Here is a 22,297-nt window from a genome sequence, read left to right on the forward strand (position 1 = left end):
AGGCCAGATCAAATCAGAGCCGAGAAGCCAAATACTAAAGCTGAAGATGCAGCTGCAGTAATGCGGACTCCAATTATCATGAGAAGGCCGAGTGATATAACTCAAACAACCCTCCCGCCATCCCGAATCCACTCTCTCAATCGACCAAGATCAAGGATACACTCCCGATGCATCTCACAGGCAACATCCCAATGCTTCCGCACCTGGATATCCTCCTCAATACCACGGAGATAAGCGCTGAAGCCGCCCTTACTAGTACCGGGGACGAGGAATTCGTCAACGTGATAATCATCAAGATCCTTCTTGGCCGTGCCGTTGATACTGTCATCGTCTGTGCCGTTGATTTTAAGACGGGTAGAGTCTCCAACCGCACTGATCCAGCCCGGCGCGAGACCAGTTTCGTTCGCTTCTTGGCGCGCATTGAAATGCGTGAGCATGCGGCCGTTGAACGCGTTCCATTCGTGCATATACGCGCCCATTGCTGAGACATACCAGTTCCATTTGTCCCGGGGCAGGACGAGATGCTTGGAGGTTGGGGCCAGGAGAACAGGTTTCGGGGCCCAAGGTCGTTTGGGTGGGTTTGGGAGTTGGAGTACACGGGGGCGGATGTCGTTTCTGGTCGTCCTTTGCTGCTTGGCTTGGGATTCGAAGGGAAGAGTGGTGTGGAAGTCTTCTAGGTTCTCGATGCCTCCACCGGTTGTATTGGTAAATGGTACGGTGTTGCGAAGATTGTCGAGGTTGAATAAAGGAGTACGGGGTTCTGCGCTCGGAGGCTTGGGCTTCTTGACCGGAGGTGCATCTGGTACGGCCTGAGAAGCCAAATCGGGATAGCTGCCACTGCTTGATCTTCCGCCTGGGACCTTCGTCGGAATACCTGGAGTAGGAAGGTCGTCGTCGAGATCCATCTCCTCAACATCCGGTGCTGCTGTCCCGGCTGGCCCAGGAGCTTGGCCATTGAGAGTTTCTTTAGCTTCATCTGCTTCAGTAGCAACACTTGCCGGCTGCGGAGCGCTCCGCAATTTGGTGCCTGCTCTGGGCTGTTTCTTTGGACTACGCGGCGGGGCGTTTGCCGCTTGTTTGGCCTTCTCGATCTCTGGTACAGTCCACGAGAGATTTCGAAGCTGCTCAGACCATGAATCTGCAGAAAACTTTGCCTGTGCAAAGGGCGTTGGTGGTTGTTGTGGTGACTGCGAAGTTTGGTACAGAGGAGTAGGGCCAAAAGGATTTGGAATCGGCGATCCGGTCGAGGATGCCTGTGTCGGTCCATTTCGGACATTTGTACGCCCCCGATTCTGCGAGGCAGGTGATCTCGGAAGTGACTCCTTGCTTGGCGATGCAGAGCTCATGAAATCGAACTGGCCCAAATGGTCCCGCCAATCATCTGCAGAAAACTTCTTGTGCAAGTCACTTGTGCTGCTGCGTCCATACGCGGCAGGCTGGGGCCTTTGCGCATTGTTTGCCGAGTCGGTGCTAATACCGGAGTCTGTCAGATAAGGCGAAACAACTTGATGGTAGGCATATCGAACATACTTGACAGAAGAGGAAGAACCCGATGGGTTGGTCTGCTGGTCCGATCGGTACGAGCTTTTTGGGAAAGCAGCGCTATCTGAGGTGTGTCCTTTGGGGCCGTCCTTGTCAGCAGGGGTAGGTGGGTTAAGGGGGGGATCCTGAGAAAGCGAGTGGAGTACGTAGCTACCATCGAGTAGCTCGACGGCTCGAAGCCCATTCGCGAAGAGGAAAGAAGTGAAGTCCATACCATTTCCGGGGCTTGCTGCTCCTGGGTTGTAGAAATCGGCAAACTTTTGATGCGGCCCGAGTCGACTCTTTGGCACAGCCTTCGGTTTGGGCCTAGTCTCTTCCCCTTCACTCGAGCTTGTAGAGTCATAGTTATTGGTATTCCGCCTGGGCGACGGGCTGGCGCTACGGTATCTTCCAGATCGGCCAGAGGCAGGGCTGGATTTACCTGCATGCGCGTTTTGATGAGAAGAACCTGAGGGGGTACGCATGGTTGCGGAACGTCCTAGCCCTGTGCTTGAAAAGAAAGTCTTCTCACCCTTGCCTGCCTGTGCGTAGCTTCTACTGGGTCGTTCGAACTCCGGGGTGTATGAATGGCGTGATTTGGGTTGAGGCGGCTCGGGTGATGCTGGTTTCTTCGCAGTTGGGGGCACAGCAGGCTTGAAGTATTGGTTGCTCGTCCGTTCAGCCCGGTTATTGCTATAGGCAGAGGTGTTGCGGGCCATCGGTTCATCTCCTCCGGCTGCACCTGGCGCAAAGCCCTGCTTCTTCTTGAAAGACTGTGCGTTGGAATGGGAGTTGTGGGCCTCAAAGGCAGACTTGGGCCGGGTAGACTGCGCAGAAGTTCCAAAGGGATGCCGCTGTGCTCCAGGACCTGGGACACCACCAGTGGTACGGCCAGTTGCAGGATCGAAGCCCTGCCACCCAGGTGCCTGACCTCCTCTCATGTTATTAAAGCCATGGAATGCATCAGCCCTTGTTTGCGCATTGTCCTGTTGTTTGAATTGTTGCGGACCGGCACGTGCATGAGATGCGTATCGTCGAGCGCCAGCCGATGGGTTATTCGGGGTCGCCTTTGTGTATTGTGAATTTGCGTACGCAGAAGTTGGCGCAGGGCGAGGAGGATAGGTGGGGGGTTGTGTTTTCCGCTGGGTATTTGCCTTGGGCGGTCCGTAGCACTTGCCATAGCCTGCGCGTAAACGATCCGTGTCGTATTTCAGTCGTTGCGAGGGGTCACTGAGGATCTCATTGGCGGCCTGGATGGCCTGGAATTTGGCGTTGAACTCGACTTCTCGTCCTGGGTTCCTGTCCGGGTGGTACTTGAGTGCTTTCGTTCTCAGTTAGCAATGACCCCAATTGTCACTTTATGACACAGCTTCTGCAAAGCTAACCTAATTTCCTGAATTGCTTTTTGATATCTTCAGCCTCTGCGCTGGGCTGGAGCCCGAGGTCCGCATAGTAATCCTTGCGCACGTCGGATTTCACCATGTTGTTCGTAGGTTTCCGGCGGACTTATGCAGTTGTGATGATTTCGAATCGCATAATCGGTGTTCAAGTAAATAATCGGCGGTCCCACGCATGTCCAGTCATAGAACGTCGGCCCAAGAGTAAGGTAAAAAGCACGTTGCACGAAGGCAGGGCCTTTTGAACAGGACCAGGCAAGCAGAACAAAAGTAAATGCTATGTCCTGCAATGCTAGCAAACTCAAAGCCTCACTCGTCAAAAGTTGCAAAAACTTGTAAGACTGGGTTCAGTTCAGAGGGGGAAAAAAAAGAAAGGGCAGAGCCTCCTTGTATGCTCCGCGGTCTCGGTTGGCCGCAGGGCCCACTCTAAAAGCGCTCAGAGCTTTGGGGGAAACAGGTCGGAATTTGGTCTTGGGGTTTGCGGCGATTGGAGGTGTTTTTGAGTGAAAACGGGAGAGCGAAGCGGGGGGATGAGGGCAGGCAGAAGTGACTTGAATAGAAAATCGGAGATCGGAGTGGGCACCTGATGTCGAGATCAGGCAGTTGGGTCCAAGCGCAGATCGGAGTGAAGCAGCCAACAGGGCTACAGAGTTGTCTTTTGTGCGGTGAGTGCCACGATCAATGAGTGGAGAGCATGGAATCGTGTTGGGTTGAGAAAAATAAATTAAAGGCGGGAGAGTGTTTGTTTTGATGCGGTTGCTGCCCGAGGCAATCAACATATATATCAATGCAAGGTAATTACAACATATACTATACAATTCTTCATGCTACTGTTAACCCTGGAATTAATTATTTCCTTTCCTTGCAGATCTTGGTATATCGGTAAATATGTATATAGATGGTATCCAAAGGAAAAAAACGAATAATCACACGCCAAATCATACAACCCTTGCGAAGGCCAGGCAACATGCAAGAGACAGTAGGTAGTACGGACGACTATAGGGATCACCGTCACATAACTCTCTCATTGGACACTGCCTCATCGCAGAGATCACCGTCTTCTCGAAGCCTGTATGCTAATTTCAATTTGTATACTACAAGAATCGTCGGCCGCTTACACGGCCTTATCATGTCTTTTTAGTGGTCTTTTGGACGGTCTTTTTAGGTGTATATGAAGGCGGTAAAAAAAAGCGTATTCTATACAAGAGACCTTTCTATGAGGTAAAATGTCTGTATACTATCCTTTGAGCATAGTAGTACTTGGAAAGTAAGAGTGTATCTAAATTACTGCCAGGCAATATTAACCAATGAGAGAGTTATGAACCGGTGGTATACTTAGTCGCCCGTAGACAGGGTAGTGACGATGAAAGAAAAGTAAAAGAAGATATCGAACAAAAAGAAAGAAAACCACCGAAAGAAACAACACTAAACATCCTAGACATCCCCTCCAGGTGCGCCAGCCCCAGAACCACCAAAGAAATAGCCCTCCAAAAGATCGTAATTGGGATTCTCACTCCAGTCATGTTGGAAGTCCATAGCCATGCCAAAGCCAAGATCGATTCCAACATTCTGGCCCAGGTTGGGACCCAGAGATGGCGCAGCCATCATATTATAATCAGGATTGGCTTCGCCTTCCATATTACTTTGGCCTTCAGCATCGCCTGAACCAAAATCCAAGAAATCAAGACTCATCCCTTGCGCAGCTTCGTTGTCGGCAGGCAGCAAACCATGATTGTGAGCATTGCTACTGGGAGAGCCACTTTGTTGCGGCGAGTTCGAATAGTAGAACTGCGGGTGCGGCTGTGGGGAGTTTGGATTCTCGTACTTGAGATAGTAATCCATCGATGGATTGCGTGGTCCGTAAGACCGGGAAGACTGGTCTGCTGAGAAGTTCGGGGGTATCGATTCTGGTTGAGGATAGGATGGCCCTCCTGCCCTGCTTTCGGCTCGAGGGTGGTCGGCCAAGGGGGTATTATCGGTAAAGAGATCAGCTAAATTCATATCGAACTTCGGGACGGGACGGGACTGGCGTGTCTGCGTCGCTCGCCGGGGTTGCCCTTGGCCTGCGCGATGTCGTTGGTCCATAGGCTGTCGCGGCCGGCCGGGGTGGAGTGACCCGCCGGTATTTGATGTGGTGTGGACACGGCTCATGTCTACCTGTGATCCGAACCCGGTCGTTGAAAGACACATTTGGACGGTTGCTTTGCTCATGCGCTCGAACGCGTCCCGACATGCTTCGGCCGGTGGACATTTGTGCATCAGGTCGCCCAGAACAGAAGTTGCGGCGAGAACGGTGAAGTCGACTTCATCGAGGGTCTTGAAAAAGGGAACGTTAGAATAAGCACAACCCTAAATTCCAGGGCTGGTGGTACCTACTAGACGACTTCGAACCAAAGGCGAATGCCAAATAGCATATAAGAAGGAGATTCCTGATAGAGTGTCAGTAACGAAGCGGCGAAGAAAGCGCAAAGAAACAACTGCATACCAGCCATGAAAATGTGATGCGTAGCAAGATAGGTATAATTCACCAAGCGTACTCTATGCAATTGGCGATAGATACGAATGACCTTCTGACCAGCCTCAGCAACATTAAGATAGACATGATCCTCCTCATCACCGTCATCGGGATTAGAAAAGGACGGGCTAGAAACGTCATCCGCAGGAGTAAGCTCTCCCGCCAACTCAGCAGGAACCGTCAAGCTCTGCTGGTACAGCAAAATAATACCTTGCCAGTAATTCAACTCAAGAAGCTCAATGGAAAATCTCACGCCTGTCTCCGGCCGTGTCGGGGCAGTCTCTTGCCACTCAACCAATCGACGATGCACATCATAGCGCCACGAGCGGAACGAGTCAAAGCCCTGAAGGAAAGGGGAGGAAAGCTCGGCGTGAGGAAGAATAACTGCACCAGGACCTCTCCTCCGCACAGCGCGCGTCTGTTGGTATTGGAGGACATCGTGGATCTCGGATTGAAGAAGACGCAGTTTGAAATAGTGGAATGCGACATGCTTATATGTCGGGGCCCCGTCTGGTGGTGTCAAAAGACCAGACTTTGTGATGTATTGGTCGTCCATCATAGACGGGAACTCTGTACTGATAGCCTGATCACTGATACCGAATGGCCGCCCAACACATGTGGCTACAAGACGATCAAAGCTGTATACGCACCACCACAACCGGCGACGGAGATCACGCACCCATTCGCGTCGTCCACGTTCACGAGCATCGATCCGTGACTGGGCTTGGTTGCCATCTTTTGCTGCAGAGTCAATGCCCGCTCCGTCCTCGTAATGGAGCCCAAGGTCGACGGCTAAGCGCGTGGCCACACCGACGATATACCAGAGACCCGGTGCAACTGGTCGCAATAGGGCAAAGCTGGCTAGAAGGAGCACTGCCTGCAGCTCTTCCAATCCACCAAAGCCCTCGCTGGAGGAGGAGCCAAGGAACGATTCCAAATGAACGATTGCCGAGGCATGGTACTCCTCCGGCTGGTACTGATGGCTCGAGAGTCTCGGTCTCTTCGTCCCAGACGAGGACCGGTCATGACTACTGCGATTCTCATCATCCGAACTTTGGGGTTTATCTTCAAAGATGATTCCAGCACCAATAGCAAACACGATATTAAGCACATAAAGCGCGCGCGGAGAACGCTTCTTCTCTTCTAGCAAATAAGTCTTATCCAACAGCTCCATGAAATCTCCCCGGTGGAGAATTGGCATCTGAGGATTCGCATGTTCAAAGTAAAGATCGACCAGCCGTTCAGCTAGCTCATGGTCAGGGAAAGTCGCGCATTTCATCATGGGCCTTGTTTGCAGCCCGAAGAAGGAATCGCGCATACTGCCCCCTCCCCCAGCAGTGCCAGCAGCACTCTGAGGCAATCGATCGCTCGTTCGAATCGCCGCACGGTCCGGCATATTACCGGGCAGTGAGCTCCTCACTGCAGCGAAGACAACACGAGCAAACGAGATGCCCGATGTCGACCCCAGATATCGTGGGTCGGAAGTACCCTGTACAGAGACCATGCCGATATTCGAAACCAGATTATGCAGGCGCCAATTATCCTCGTTAGCGGGGTCATCGCCCGCGTCGCGATTATGCCCTTCTCCTCTCCGGTCCGGTCGATCGGCTTCTTCTTTCGACTTATTCTTCCACCTTGCTTTCTCCGCCGCTGACCCCTCCCCGGCCTGACCGTCAGAACCGGAACGAGCCTGCGCGGCGTCGCCATCAGCCTCGACCTTGATAGCCTCCTCCTCGTCAAATGCGACGACCTTTTTAAATTCAATGTTGTTATCCGCTAATTGTTTTTCGAGATGTGCTACGCGCGACTCCAGGAAATAGACGTAACTGCGGGGGATCTCCCGCTTTGTAATGGGGTCATATCCGACACAGCGCACGCCGGCCTTCTCACAGGATTGACATCGCGGGAGGCGCTGGTCGCAGCGGTTCTTGCGCAGTCGACAACGGTTACAGGCGGAGACATTTCGGAATGAGGAGGAAGCGGACGAGGCGGGGGCGGTGGAATGGGCGGAGGGCACAGCTGCCGCGGTGGAAGGGTTGGGAGCGGTATTGGTCGCGGGATCGGTTTGCGTTGGGGGAGTGTCGGAGGAATGTGGTCTCTTCTTGCCTGAAGAGACTGGCGATGGCGGCGAGGGAGGGTTAGGCATTGTGAGAACCGAGAGACGAGAGCCGCAGAGTTGCGATCATCTCTTGGTGGAGTTTTGCGGGGAATGCGGTCGGGAACTGCGGTTTAACTTCCCAGACCAGATCAACATGATAAGATCACGAAGTACTTTTGATGTTCGTCGGTGATAGTGTTTTTCTTCGGCGATTGGAGATTCTCGCGCCAATCGTGTCGAATCGAATCAAAGAGATTGGCCCGAAACGGGGATCTGGGAGCAACTTGTAAACCCCCAAAATTAGAATATTCTCCGAGAAAATAATTACTACCCAAGACCATAGACGAAACCCGTAAAAATATGAGGAAGAGAAGAAAGCATGTAGTCCAGTGTTTTTGGTGGAGTCAGGAAATTGGGTTGCCCTCGGGAAGAGATCTCGGGTTCCCCAGACTTTGACATGCCGATAGATATAAATGGGACATCTGGACTTCGATGGGACTGTGATAGGACTTTTGCTGGAACTTTGAAGTTTGAATCCGACATAGCTTCATCTAGGGGGCTTGGTGGACCTCCCCCACTCCCCGCTGTCAGATGTACGAAATAAGGCATTGGACATGTGTATAACACGGGGAGAACAAGAGGAAGACAAGAGGAAACTTATAGAAGATGCACCTGCCCATATGAACTTGCCAATATGAAGGAGTAATCTTGTAACCGGACACCGTCGGGAAACACTTGTGGTTGGCCTGTAGTGAAACCAAATGTCTGAGCCTGAGGAGTGAAACAAGCTAGTACACTACAAGGCTACGAGGCTACAAGTTTAGGAGATGATCAAAGTTGATAGAGAAGATGATGGCCGTTAATGTTGAGCAAGTCTGTAACAAGATACTCTAACCGACAAAGATCTTCGAGAGAACTCAGATCAAAAGCGAGAACCAAAAAAAAACACAATAGCCTCCCAGATGCACATGAGTATAGTCATAATATAACCTGTTGATGCTCCAAGATAATAAGAAAGAAAAGAAGAGACCCAAATTTTATGCTTCTGCATATGCAATGCAACCATCTATAATTGCGCCGTTTCCCGGTCTCAAACGAAAGTTATGAGAATGAAATAGCAAAATGAGGTATCATGATGACGGGAAAAGATGAAAACGAAAAAAAAGAAAGAAATCGCGCTGCGCCTCGGCGCTGAAATGAAGATGCCTTTCCAGAAGGATGGAGAGAAAATAAAAGGTGATGCTGCAAAAAAGAAAAGGCAAGCTTCACAGTTTTAGACATTGGTATCGTGGGTGACATCGCTTTGGGTCTTGGGGAAGTTGTCGACGGTGTTCAGGTTGAGTTGCGAAACATCAAAGTCATGGTCGACACTAGAGCGCAAGGAAAGCAACCGCTGCTCTTCCTCTGGCAACTCGTCAGAGACCTGATCCTGGTTGCCAAAGTCCGATAGGGCTTCACGCTTCATCTCAGCCTCACTGACCTCAGGCTGACGGATTTTGAAGCGCTCAGGCTCCGGGGATTCCTCCATCCAGAAACTTTGGATGGCGCCGATTAGGCAGACAAGACCGCAGGCCCACCAGGCCAGCACTGAGTATCCACTATTGAGACCCTTGGAGTGGAGAAGACCAGTGATGGTCGGACCAAAGGCACGGCTGAGACTGGCAGTAGAGGCAGCAACGCCGTTGATAGATCCCAGCACTTTGGAGGACGGGGCGGCATTGGCCAAAAGGATGGCGGTGGCCGGGAAAGCGATGACATGGAATGTGATCTTGCTGATCAAGGACACATAGACAGCGAGCGTTTGGAGCTTGGCCGGAAGAAGGACGAGGTAGGGTACAGCCAAGTAGAGAGGGGGCCATACAAGCAAAACAAAGCGGAAGGTGCGCAGAGTACCAAAGTGCTTGACGACAAATGGGAACAACCACAGTTGGGCGATCATGGAGTACACGCCTTGCACAGCGAGCATAAACCCGATGGTCTTCGTGGCCATTCCCAGGCCGCCGGTAAACTTGAGGGGTAGCACTACCTCGTCATCGGATCTCGGTGTGCTCAGCAAAACTGGCATCAGCTGATCAAAGGAGACACTGTGGCTGGAAGAGGGCAATGCATGTCAGTAAATTGTTTAATTTGTATTCGGGTAGAAGGGTGTGGCGTTGAAGAGCGGGGAAAAGGAGAGCCAACTCACTATGCAAGAATGCCGTAAGCAACGATAGCGAGGATGACTTGTCGGGTAAAAGCCTTGGGCGCGGGGCCCTTCTGCCCCTCCAAGTCGCAATCGGCCGAGGCGCTGTCATCAACGGGACGCAGGCAAGGTGATGATTCGGCAGTTTCGTATCCAGGCGGTGCATCAAAGTACTTTTCCTTGACGTCCACGTCGGAATGATCGGGAAGCTGCACGCGCGAGCCCCAGCACAGGTTGACCAACCAGTGGCCGAGTTCAAGACCGGGATCACGACGGTGCTTCTTCTCCGGGTGCGTCTCCTCCAAAAACAGGAAACCGACCACGATGCCGCAAACCAGCACGGTGATGCAGACGAGGTTGGGCAGCAGGAACGGGAATTTATCCCACAGCGTGCTGCGCGCGAAGAGGGCCGGGTAGTTGTCGCAGGGCTGGGCCAAAGCGCCGCCCATAGCCGGTCCAATGATCGATCCCAGACACCACACGAAAGGCATAATCGAATAAGCTCGTGGCTGATGCTCTTTCTTCGTGACGATCTCCGCAACTGTCGTCTGAAGGACCCCGATATTGCCGTTCAACATGCCGCCCAGCGCGCGCGCAATCATCGCCGTGGCCAGGTTGGGCGCAAATCCGAATACCACCATGCTGATGGCCGTGCCCACCAGGCCCATGATGAGAACTGGCTTACGTCCAATCCGGTCACTCATACGGCCCCAGAACATGCCCGCGGAAAATTCAGCAAAGGTGAATGAGGAGGTGATCATTCCGGCGTACAGAGCGATTTGGCGGTCGTTATCCGTCACATGGAATGATTCGACCATGTGATACACGTATGGGAAAATTGACATGAAAGCAATTGGTTCACAGATTCGGACGAGTGCTGCATCACATTCGTCAGCAATTAAGATCACCCATAGGTTGTATAGACCTGGTTTGCGGCGCATTTTGCGGCTACCATATCTTTTCTTGGGGGGATTTTTTCATAGTTCGTAGAACAAAAGTACCACAACTTACCTAACACGAATAGTTGCCGAATTGGGAATGTCGAGAAGTCATCACCAGAGCCATTGCGGGAGCGCCGGCCCTGTAAACAGGCTGGTCGTTGAAACATTGTGAAGTTGAGAGAGCAAGGTCGAAGGTCGAGAAAAGCTGAAAGCAGACAAAAAGGGGATTTCACAGAGAGGCTTCAAGACACCCCGCTTCCCTTTTAGATTGTATAGCTCAAGAAGAAAAAAAAATAAAAGCAGGAACAAAGTACCAGATAAAAGGTGCTTTTGTTTCCTTAATTTCCCCAGAGTCCTGTGTAAAAGGGAGAGAATGTAATAGTGTAATTGGAGCAAGGAGCAGCGTCTTTTGGTTTTAGGGCTTCAGCATTGCTCCCCCTGCGGTTGAAAATGTCTATCAAGATCCGATAAGGTAGGGTGGAAGATTGCGTATGAGACACCTGCAAGGGAGTCCGGAGAGTTTATAGAAGAGGATCAGAGGTTCTGAAGAAGGAAAGGATCTATAAAACCCAAGAGTAAAGATGGTCCAGAGTAGATAGAAGGAAGTCCAAGGAAAAGAAAGAAGAAAAACCATGGGAAAGGGGAAGCTATTATAATAAGAAGTTTGACAGTGGATAGGTCTATAGAAATGATCAGGCGCCAAAGAACTAAAACGTCAACCGTTCAGCATCACAACTAAACATTTCGGTTACAGCTGTACAGGATGCAGTTGGCAAACATTGGATCAGGATAAAGACGAACGAAGTGGGTCGGATTTTCTTTATTATTGTAATTGTAATTATATTATATTATATTAGGTATTATTATTATTTTAATTTTAATTTTGTTTATTTTCCTATTTTTTCTTTTTCAAATTAATAAAAATAAAACCCTTTATTCTATGTGGATCTGAGGTAGAAACCTGACATTTCCGTTAAGAAGAGTAGGGGGAAGCGGAAGAATCCCCCCGGAGGCAAGGAAAGGGGGTGGAACCAATGGGAAGAACTCGGTACATCGTCATCCTTTTTGGATATATTTGAATGTATTTGACATATTTGACGTATTTTATTTGAATTTACCTTTTAACTCGGGGAACATATTGTCCCGGAATCCTAAGAGGGAAATAGGAAATAGAAAATAGGAAATAGGAAACATGGGAAATATTATAGGAAGAAAAAAAAGGACATATTCTACAAAGTAATGGGGATCAATCAGATCGGATTTTGAATTGTAACACTAGCACAGAAATATAATAAATACCTAATTAAAAAAGAAAGTTTAAGTACCATCTTTGATTCGACAGATCCATCCCCCAGATCCAACAAGAAAAAGAATTAGAAAAGTGAAAAAAGAAAAAAGAAAAAAGAGACTGATACCAAAATGATTTCCTCGAGACCCACGGTCCTAAGCACCGGGCCCCCGGGGAACGGCATTAGGCCTATCCTTAGTCTCCTAGGAGGAGGCGCTAAATGATACTTCAGCCGTATGGCGTAAGGCAAGGAAGATCGATTTTTTTTTTTGTTCCCAGAGTTGTGGTTTTAGTGCAAATTAGTGAGATGATAGATCTCGCCTTATAGCTCCGCGGTATCTCTGCGCCTCCCCGAGACCTATATACTAGTATGAACCTACTCCGTACTTCGTATATGGAGACCAAAAAAAGGTCAGATTGAAGAGGTAATTAAAATTGTTTTAAATTTAATTTTAAAAATTATTCCTTCTCCTTTTCCGTCTCTACAACGGTGTACTTCGTACTCTGTAACCAAGACCAAACATCATATCGTCATACTCTCCACTTATCGAAAAAGGAAACCTCACAGGTTATCCACTCTTCCCAGATGGCCGGGATGATCAGGAGAATCCGTACTTTTCTAATAGGTTGGGAACCAGCTGATTGGGTCGAAATATAGGTGAACCATGTTTAGGATATACAACTGGAACAAGATGCGGTGTACGATGCACCGTCTCAAAGGGAAACCCTAGGTAATATTGAGCGCCATCCCGTCTATTGTCTCATTGTTGAATGTCACAAAAACCGTTTTCAAGTCCCCTAGAACCCAAAATTCAAAATGTTTCTCTTGAATCCCGCCATCCCGGTACGAAGTACGGAGTACAGATGGAGCCGATGGAGTTGAACCAGTATAGAAAGAGAAGCTATTGAAACCGTCGGCGATCCGACCACCCTGTCAAGGTAGAATACACACCGTACTAGTAAAATATACTCTCTAGGCACTATGATGTGGATTTTTTTTTTCAATTTTTGAGACCTTCGAGAAGACTTCGGAGAATCAGCTGAGCTTGTCAAAAATTCACCGACACCCCCGAGCCCCATCTATTGGCCGTTAGGCGTCGATCGGCGACAGGGGAAAACAATGCCGCCCCCCCCCCCCCCCCCTTTATAACTGTCCTAGAAGACACCAGCCATTGTGGCGAAGTTAAGTGGATAGCTGAACCGCAATTCCGCTCGAACTACGCCGTACATATATTCTTGCTCTCTGTACGGAGTATTCTATACTCCATATGTACTTTTTTTTTTTGACTTTTGATCTTTACAAGACAAGTGGAATTTATCCAAAAGTCGGTAAAGTGCCGACCCAACAAGAAGGGACTGCATGAGACCCAAGGGGCTGGGAATAAGTGGAACCATTATTTGTATTCGACACAATGTCTACATATGTACTCTGTATGTACCTTATATATACGGAGTACTCCGTAGGAGAAAAAAAAAAAGAGATGCGCTAGGTTTATTCTCCTGTACGACAGAAAAGTTGTCTGGGGCCACGCGAGGGAGTGGGTAAAAAGCCGGTGAGAAGTCATAAGAGAAAAAAACAAAAAACAAAAACAAAAACAAACCATAAAGAAAACGTCATACTATAAAGTATGGGTTGGCGGCTTGAGCCTCTCAGGGGTGCACCTGGTAACTAGGATATGCCAAAGGAGGAAAGTCAAGGAACGGTGTGAGCAAGACATTGTAAACACGACTGGGGCTCCTGCAACCTGCAAAATTCCCCTTGACTTTTTGTTTTTACAACCAGTCATACAAGATGCCAGATCATGATGTTACTTTCGGCTCTTGAACAGTAAATAAATAAATGTTACTCGATTAGATAGCAGACCGTGCCCAGCTGACAATGTGCAAAATACAAGCTCCTAGGGTCGGACAGAGTATTTGACAAATCCTTCTATGCATGAAATACCTAAATACGTCGATCGCAATGCATGCATTCCTATCGAGGGAGACCATTGGTTACAAGGGAGGTGGGAGCGCTTGAACAATGATAATCGTTGAGATGTCCGATACGCGAGTCGCAACCCAACAGTGAAAGAGCCCGACGTGTTTTGACGCGGATGTAGCGGTGACTGTTGTTCAGGAAACAAAGCCCGTCATCTCTCCATGCCATGCATCACGCGACTGTGCACTGCCGTAGCTCCGTCAGCGACAGTCGTGTCTACCTTGATATCCATTCGGACTGTTCGGAAGAAGGATTGCGACCCAACGGCCGGAAATTATAGGTTACTTTTCTCTTTGTTTCATACATATTGCGATTCAAATCGGGACGGAGATCATGTGAGTGAGCTTCCATTTTTCTACCCTGCAGCCAACCGAATCATCCATGTATGGTGGGGTAGAGAGAACCCTTGCTCACTTATTCTTCCGGTTCTCGCCAATTTGGAAAGAGAGGAGGGGAAATATACAACAGGAGCGTGACCCTGTCTGCACCACCAACCTTGGTCTGATAATAACCGGTGTCAAGCGGTGTGTCTCTTGGCTGCATTCATGCTCATTATCTGCTGCAGAAGATCCTTTGACGTCTCGCCTCAAATTCTCCCTCGGGTACTCGTCCCTGGCATCCCGTGAGTGACTCGGTAGACTGCAAGCCCTACATATGGGTATTGTTCTCACAGCCCCGTCATTTGCGTCTGCACCGCCGGTAAGCTGTCCGACTATGATCGTCGAGGATTTTCGATGGCCATTGCGATTTGGACCGCCATTGTGCATGTAGCCCATATCGATATCCAGACCTCCGCGGTTATTATTGCCCAAAATCAAAGAGCGTCGCAAAAGACGGTGAAGCGCGTTACAAGTCAACAAACGCCGTACAGTTGGAAGTCATGCTTCATGACATGCTTCATGACACCGACTTATTCGTGATGATGCCCTTGATAACGCCCTAGATAGGTTTCGCTAGATCTTCCGACCTCGGGAGATCGCACCGTGCCCTGCTTGGTCACAGCGTTGGGTATAATATAGTTCGATCAGCTTGATTCGTGCTTAATTTCACGTGCGATCATATACCAACTTCTACCACATTCCTTACGATGCCCTTGATATTTCCTTCATTCCAAAGTGAGCAAGATATTGCATCACGTCGGAATAATACGCCTCAACACTTCCCGATCGAGACTAATAGCAAGGGGGCGGGTTCAGGTTCCATAGCAGACTGTCTCTGCCTCGTCTATTGCGTAGCCACAACGCCCAGATCCTACACTCCCGCTCTCAAAATCGCCACAGTACCACCGATGATCAAAGGGGCTTGTCGGCCCACAGATCCGACTACCATGAACCTGACTAACTTGGCAAGATACGATACCCCTAAGGATACAGCCGCGTTTTCGAATAATAGACCAGTCGATTGTTATTAATTTTTATTTATTTTGCAGACAACGCTAACCCATCCCAATCCAGACACAAAGGTCCATGATCCACACAGAACCGCAGCCGCACCATATTGTCGGGTTCTGACAGTCGCAAGATCCCGAATCGCTGAAGCGTGGCGCCGATTGCCCCTCAGCAATCAAAAGGACGAAAATGATTCCAAGTCAAGCGGAAAATGATTCCTGGCATATCGGAAAGCTTTATTTTGGACCTATCTAAATTCTAAATTGGGCAGAGAGCTCGGGCAAAATTGCCCCAGAGACTGGAGGTGCTTAGACTTTTTTTTGGTGCGGCCTCCCTTTCTGTGCCGTGATAGTTGACGGGAAGAAAATTCAGTTGTGTGATGTATCAACTTTCGGGGTGACTCCCGGGGGCCGAATTCCGTCACTCAAAATCTAGATCTTCGATGACATCGAAATCAATTGGAACAAGGAAAAAGGGGCATACACATTAAATTGGGACGAAAACAAGGGTTCAAACGAACTTGCCCCTCTCGATGGTTGTACGGAGTACAAAAATTGTACATACATACATCAATGTAGGTGATGTACATTGCAGATCACTCTGATTCCATTTTTTTCAGGCCCATTACAATCGCGATCCCGCTTGATTCGGATAAATGCAGGTTTCTTTTCCTAATTTTAATCAGAATCAGGCTTCATTTGTTGCTATCTCAAAATGCGCCACCGGTCGTGCCGTCCTTGCAATGTGTACAGAGTACTCCGTACGGAGTGTGGATATGCTTTGGACGGGAACCTCGTAGCTTCACTGCAATTCCCCCGATCGATCGAAACAACAAAGTTTGAGGTTAATTTCTATGCCGAGCGTCAATACAATTCATTCCTCCCTTTGCTTCCGATCTGGAAGCTTGCGTTAAATGTGCTCGCGATCGGTTACATGATGAATTTGCCTGTCTCTTTTTGGAAATCGTTGATGGAAATCATACTATCCATGTCAGACCATGTCATACTTTTGCTACCCTTGATTCTAGACACTGGTGAGACCTTACCTAGCAGTGCTGGAGAGTGCATACAGACAACATACGACGGACTACATTGTACATCCATGGATAGCTGAATGTTCAATCTTATTGTTTGGACTGATCATCATTCGATATTATGAAAGCGCCACATTTACAATTACCGATCTAGATTCTATGGCTTTGTATTAGATCCCGAAAGATTGGGGAAGATTGAAATTCTAAAGGTTGTTTTTGAGACTACTTGGAGCTTGCATGGAATGGAGTAAGTGACAGGTGTACTTTTGTAGAATCGGCAAAGCGTATCCGAAGCAAAGTACTCATGCATAATGCATACGATGTACAAATTTTGACAGTCAACATCCGGACCCAGCTGGCTCTAGAGGCTAGCCGCCTTGCATGTCTCTTTTACTCCATAGTTGTGTGTCCCGAGAAAAGCTGAAATCTGGCGCTGGTCCGGCAGCTGAACGGGATGTCCGCGGACCAATGAAATCTCTAAATTGTCCTTTTTCTCGGGGTCCCCGCTAGACAAACCACGGAATTACAAGTCCAGTTCCACGGTACTAAGTTAAGGATATATGGAGTACATTAGTGTCTCCCGAAATTTCTCCCAAAGAGGGGCTAAGGTAAAGAATGTGTGGTATTATACAGAGTACCCATTTTACAGTTCGATCTGGTTTATCTTTTCTATTTCTGCGACCAACAGGAACGATCGCCCTTATCCCCACCTGTGGCAAGCGGAAGGTAGGGATCCGGTGCCGCGGTGACGGGTACAATACAAAAGTTCCGAGAGTGGACACGAATCACATCTCGTCTTTCGCAAGGATTTTCACACTATCGATTCTACTTGTGATCATGTGAACATTCTTGTTCCTTTGAATCCTTTATTCCGTTTTTCTTTGTTTCCGATGGGGCTTTTTTTTGGGTTTTTTTTATTATTAATTTATTTTGCCCCCCGCAAGGTACCGGGGCAGCCGAGTTCCGCGGACTTTTGGTCTCTCAGCTGGATACGTACAATTGCTACGTACTTTGTCATCTTACTTCATGTACTCCGTACTTCATACCTACTTTGAACTCTCTGATGTGATCCAGATTGATCCCCCTGCAGCGGTCTAGACACCGAAGAATGCTGGTTTAGCAGTCACGTGTAGTCTTACCTCTTGCAGTGGATTCTGCGGTGGTATGGATCTAACTAAAAATTGAAGTTCAGTGATATCATTCGGAGATGTCAAGGTTTTTTGCCTAATGATTCGTCGACTATCCAACACTTGTTATGTTCTACAACATATCTTGTATTTGGAGATTACACCCAGGTGAACCTCGCACCTTCAACACATTGATAACCCTCGAAGCCACCCAATGACTAAACATCTTCTCGTCCTTAACTGGACTTTTACTTAAATCAATACTCCTGTTTAGATAAAACCAAGTGCTAAAAGTGTTTATTGCACCTAGACTTTAAGCCACAACTCCTGTTTGATATAAACTCCATACCCATTATTTTGCGAGTAGCCAAACCAAAAATTAGTTGGCCGCTTTTACGGCCTTCTTTGTTGACGACAAGCTGGGAATTCGATGCTTCGAATGTTCAATTGCTTCAATAAAGACGATATAACTTCGGACAGATATTATACAAATAATCGGCCCACGTAAACCGCAGAATGATATCCAGAGGGCGTTAAGCCTATAGAGCAATTTCTCCATATATAACCCTTGATATGTACCCCGTATGGATACATATTATTAATTAATAGGCAGAGTGCCTACTAAAAGTCAATTCCATAAATCATCCAATACGATATCAAGCCTTAGTCCCAACAGCCAGACTGTATGCATGAACACCTACCATCCGGAAAGTTTACTGAATTGCGGACGAACTCTAAAGTTTCGCCACTGATCATCATCTCCAGATAGAGTCCAGGTACGAAGTACTCCATATGAGACCCGCATAACCTTCGAGTACTAAACCTCCTAGCAAAAGTACAGCAGACTTCACCTATCTAGTACTTTTGCTTGCCGCCCGGAGCCAAGATGTGATCGCCTTCCTGGCGTGTACGTCCTAGATGTGACAGCGGATCACAGATTCCTGCCTGTGATGGATTGGACATGAGAGCTAGGGCCAACAGGCCAATCAACCCCCATAATGCCGTCCTGGATGATACATCCACTACACACCTTGCTCCGTATATGCCATTAGTTAATACCGCGAAGATTTAATCTTATCCAGTTGCGCTGGACTGGCTTCAATTCCAAATCTCAAATTCCAAATCATCCCTCTCGTAAGCTCGGATTCCTATCATTGCCGTGGTCTCTAACTGTGTCGTACTTACTTCCTACATTCGATTACTACTGTCATTTACTGGGATTGCGCATAAAGATATGCAATTCCATGTATCTCCCGTTTCTATAATGAAATTAAATTCAAATAGATAAATGCAATCGTGATCGTAACAGATGTTAACAGGCAGACACATTCAAACATGACTTCTAGGGCGAAAACGAATACTTATAAATATGACACACCGCCTTAAATCACGAAAAAAAAAGCCAACAAAAGATGATGTCCCTGAAATCATTCCTGGGGGTTGTAGGCCGAGAATGATAAGGGTTATGTCATTTATTGTTTGGTTGTTTGGTGCTCAGATGCTAGTTGGATTTGAGATAATTCTTGGATTATCGCAAATACCAGACTTGATCCAGAATATCCATATCGTCCCTGTGCAGCATGATCCTGACTTCAAGTACCTCCTGCCCCCATGCACTGATCTTTTCCGCGGAAGAACAAGACCAACGCCGCTCGCCTCCATATAGGGAATTCTCACAAACTCCGGCCTCCCCAGCCTCGCACCGAAATCAATTCCGTAGAAGTCTAGATCCGCCCAGCTGGTGATTGTGAAATCAGTCGAGCCAAATGGATCCCGGTCAACGAATATAGGCTTGTAGCCATCCACAAGATGATAGACTTCGGCGATATGACGCGGGTTGATTCAAGCCGTTGAGTGGGATTCGGTGATGGCTTCGCATATTCTAGCAAGAAATTTCGCTGGATCGTGGGTAGACTTTATTCTTACATTGAGTCCAAGGATTCGCATAAGAATCTGGAATCTAGCACGAGTGATCATAGACCGGGCTAGTGCACACAGAGAAGAGTGTTATCATTCCAACGCATCTCGAGAAAGGGTCGGCTGTCCCGACCCGGTCATGTTGGAAACACGCGACCGGATATTCAGAGTACCTGCGCTGAAACCCTGTCTAGGCCATGTTGGATATCATGGGTGATTGACGGTCAATTCCGGAGTTGAAAATGGCCAACGCGCCGAGACGTAGACCTTTAGCATAAGCAGCTTTAGCGGTGTCATCTGCTCAAGGTTTGAAAAATCGACCATTGTGTGGATATTCAGCCTAATTAAAAGACAGGAATGAGAGAAAAGGAAGTGCTGACGGCAACTTGTTTTGTATCATCTATATATATACCTGGGTAGCTACAATGCTAGGCAGGCATCTTTCCCCGCAGGCCCAAAAGCCCGTCCACTCGAGCACACCATTCTATTGTTTCGATGATCAGAGTCATACAAATTTTCCTGCAGCCTATATCGAAGGTCAGCCATCCATATTTTACCTTGAAATATGAAGACTAGTGGAAAATGAATCTCGGACACGCGGCCTTATCCTTGTATACTTATGCCTTAAAAGGCAGCAACTTAACACGGTGCTTTAAACTGAGCTCAATCCTACCCACCAAGTCTCTTGATGACCATCTTCAGTGAATATATCAATTCTGCTTCAGCTTGAAACATGTCGGTTCGTGGCCCTGTACAAGCAATTGACCTCCAATTTTCTAACCCATATATGTTTATTTAGCTTCCATCGGGGTATGGATATGACTTCAAATCTATCAAGGTTTGAAAGGATACAATTGCTAAGCCATGATATGATATAGGGTCTCCATTGCAGATGACTGCATCACTGTCTTTAGGGAACTTAGGACCCAAAAGAGTTCAAAGAAGCCCAGGTTCATCATTTACAAAATTACGGATGACTACAATACCGTTGTTGTAGAGGAGAGTTCGCCTGAGCAAGACTACGAGGTCTTTCGCCAAAAGCTAGTCTCCACAGTTGACAACGAAGGGAATCCTGCCCCTCGCTATGCGGTCTATGATGTTCAATATGACCTTGGATTAGAGGGGAAAAGGTAAGATCATCATTATTGGACCCCGGCTTTGGGTTAATATCTGACACGCCATAGAAGCAAAATCGTCTTCATCACCTGGGTTCCCAGAGAAACCTCAACCAAGGTATGTCGCCATTTGATGATCCCTTTCTTTGGGATTCTTGCCAATCTTATGATTCTAGGTTCGAATGATTTATGCTAGTACGAAAGAACAATTGCGGAGATTCCTCGATACCAAAGCATCGATTCATGCAGATGACCCCGACGAGCTTGAATGGAAGACTGTTCTGAAGGAGGCCAGTGATGGCAAAGCCTAAGTTATCATGATGATAGTTGTTTGTTTGTCGGTTGCCTAATACGAAATCCATTGATAAGACGATTCCTCTTTGGTAGTTCTAAACTCCATGTAACTACAACCGGCTTGGGATCATACTATGGACAAAATTACGTTGGAATGCGTCTTGGTTCTGTCACTTTTTGAAATGGGGTACGTTTGTAGCCATAAAATTCAAGGGTAAACAATAGTTCCTTCAGACTAGTGCGTTACTTGCTTTCATTTGCTTTTTGGTAAAGACAGAATTCATCAATCAACTGATCGCCGGCAACTTTCGACTATAAAAGAGACACAAAAACCCGAGATGCATTCAGAGACGACAGTAATTTGTGGCTTAGAAGTGATCGCTCACAGTTTCCTGAGAAATACCACGCTCCTTCGAGAATCCCTGCAAGCTCTGTTGGGGCTTGTCGAGATTGTCTTGCGCGAGGGCATTGAATGTCGTGTCTAGTTTCTCTTGGTTCTGCTGTACCTTGATGCAATTGACGTCCGCCTGAACAACAGTGTAGGTCATGTATAACGTGAATCACTCAGTATCCCTCTCGCCGAAGTAGGTTTGGTCTTGAAAATCTCGTGATCGATTTTCATATAGACGAGATGAACACGAGGTTGGTAGACGATGTGCTGGCCGTCGAGCATGTTGATCTTGACGACCGTATTAGTGCTGTTGGAAAAACTCTGCACATTGCTGGTGGAACTGCTGTTGACCTGGATGCTGCGACCAGTCCCCAAGTAATAGTTATGCTAGTTATCCGCGCATGCATATTGATGATTTTCGAGGTCTTCACCGACTTATGCTGCCCGTTTTGATATTGCTCTTTACGGCCTTGTACTACATGTATACACATGTAGCATCAAAATCCAAGAAAATGGTGTTCAAGGCTCAGCAGGTCGAAAAACCAAACAACAATACCGTATTAAACCAAACAAAGGCAGCACACCGTTTTTCTCTCTCCTTTCTGCATGTCAGCGACTCAACAACAAATTGGTAAAAGCTAGACAAAGAGTCGAGTCGCAATCAGACCAGATTGAAATGAGCTAGTCCACTCAAGTAGAGTCCGCGTATGTTCATTGGTCACTTCGTCGCGGCATCGGGGAGTCACAGTGGCAACATGCAGATGCAACACGGGTAGCTGTTGTGACCCCATGGATCAGATGTGGAAACCCAACGGCTCACATATTTAATATTCCAATGTAGGGATCCGGTGAATGAGCAAACGGTAAGATGCAGGGTTGTGCATTGCCTTGATCAACTTGTTTGTCCTCGGCGAGTCCTCCGGAATATCAAGCCAGGTTTGTGCTGCATGACACTTACATATCCTATCTATGGATACAATTCTCGACCGGGCCAGTTATGCAACCTTGTCATGTCGTTTTGATTGTTATTTTTTTGATATTCCTTTTAGATATTCCTTTTAGATATTCCTTTTAGATATTCCTTTTAGATATTCCTTTTAGAGGTATTG

General features: G+C 47.8%; 6 protein-coding genes across 6 annotated transcripts; 2 read left to right on the forward strand and 4 right to left on the reverse strand.

Moving 5' to 3' along the window:
• Window positions 1-101: 101 nt before the first annotated feature.
• N7455_003423 (uncharacterized protein) lies at window positions 102-3,003 on the reverse strand (the record flags this gene model as incomplete). Its single annotated transcript, XM_065604480.1, has 3 exons — window positions 102-1,470; window positions 1,531-2,842; window positions 2,907-3,003. The coding sequence occupies 3 exons, from the start codon at window positions 3,001-3,003 to the stop codon at window positions 102-104; spliced, it is 2,778 nt and encodes a 925-aa protein (XP_065462971.1).
• Window positions 3,004-4,352: 1,349 nt separating this feature from the next.
• Window positions 4,353-7,579, reverse strand: N7455_003424 (Zn(II)2Cys6 transcription factor; the record flags this gene model as incomplete). Its single annotated transcript, XM_040961418.2, has 3 exons — window positions 4,353-5,234; window positions 5,295-5,347; window positions 5,404-7,579. The coding sequence occupies 3 exons, from the start codon at window positions 7,577-7,579 to the stop codon at window positions 4,353-4,355; spliced, it is 3,111 nt and encodes a 1,036-aa protein (XP_040808141.2).
• A 1,124-nt stretch (window positions 7,580-8,703) lies between these two features.
• Window positions 8,704-10,840, reverse strand: N7455_003425 (MFS transporter). Its single transcript, XM_040961446.2, has 3 exons — window positions 10,725-10,840; window positions 9,717-10,590; window positions 8,704-9,621 (listed from the first exon to the last, which is right to left on the reverse strand). The coding sequence occupies exons 1-3, from the start codon at window positions 10,819-10,821 to the stop codon at window positions 8,805-8,807; spliced, it is 1,788 nt and encodes a 595-aa protein (XP_040808143.2). The 5' UTR covers window positions 10,822-10,840; the 3' UTR covers window positions 8,704-8,804.
• Window positions 10,841-20,121: 9,281 nt separating this feature from the next.
• Window positions 20,122-20,814, forward strand: N7455_003426 (actin-binding ADF family protein; the record flags this gene model as incomplete). Its single annotated transcript, XM_040961425.2, has 5 exons — window positions 20,122-20,127; window positions 20,188-20,198; window positions 20,267-20,518; window positions 20,573-20,621; window positions 20,680-20,814. The coding sequence occupies 5 exons, from the start codon at window positions 20,122-20,124 to the stop codon at window positions 20,812-20,814; spliced, it is 453 nt and encodes a 150-aa protein (XP_040808130.2).
• A 351-nt stretch (window positions 20,815-21,165) lies between these two features.
• On the reverse strand, window positions 21,166-21,345 carry N7455_003427 (uncharacterized protein; the record flags this gene model as incomplete). The annotated part of the gene is made up of 1 exon (XM_065604481.1): window positions 21,166-21,345. One exon carries the CDS (start codon window positions 21,343-21,345, stop codon window positions 21,166-21,168), a length of 180 nt encoding a protein of 59 aa, XP_065462972.1.
• Window positions 21,346-21,428: 83 nt separating this feature from the next.
• On the forward strand, window positions 21,429-21,641 carry N7455_003428 (uncharacterized protein; the record flags this gene model as incomplete). Its single annotated transcript, XM_065604482.1, has 1 exon — window positions 21,429-21,641. One exon carries the CDS (start codon window positions 21,429-21,431, stop codon window positions 21,639-21,641), a length of 213 nt encoding a protein of 70 aa, XP_065462973.1.
• Between the last annotated feature and the right edge of the window lie 656 nt (window positions 21,642-22,297).

The sequence above is a fragment of the Penicillium solitum genome, assembly GCF_028829755.1.
Source record: "Penicillium solitum strain IBT 25940 chromosome Unknown utg000001l_segment0_segment0, whole genome shotgun sequence".
NCBI lineage: Eukaryota > Fungi > Ascomycota > Eurotiomycetes > Eurotiales > Aspergillaceae > Penicillium > Penicillium solitum.

Excerpts from the sequence above, each read along its gene's own strand:
- N7455_003425 (XM_040961446.2), bottom strand. The coding sequence starts at position 10,821 with ATGTTTCAACGACCAGCCTGTTTACAGGGCCGGCGCTCCCGCAATGGC. Across the intron at positions 10,591-10,724 it reads TCGGCAACTATTCGTGTTAG|CACTCGTCCGAATCTGTGAA; the intron begins GTAAGTTGTGGT and ends AATGTGATGCAG. Across the intron at positions 9,622-9,716 it reads GCTTACGGCATTCTTGCATA|CCACAGTGTCTCCTTTGATC; the intron begins GTGAGTTGGCTC and ends GCCCTCTTCCAG.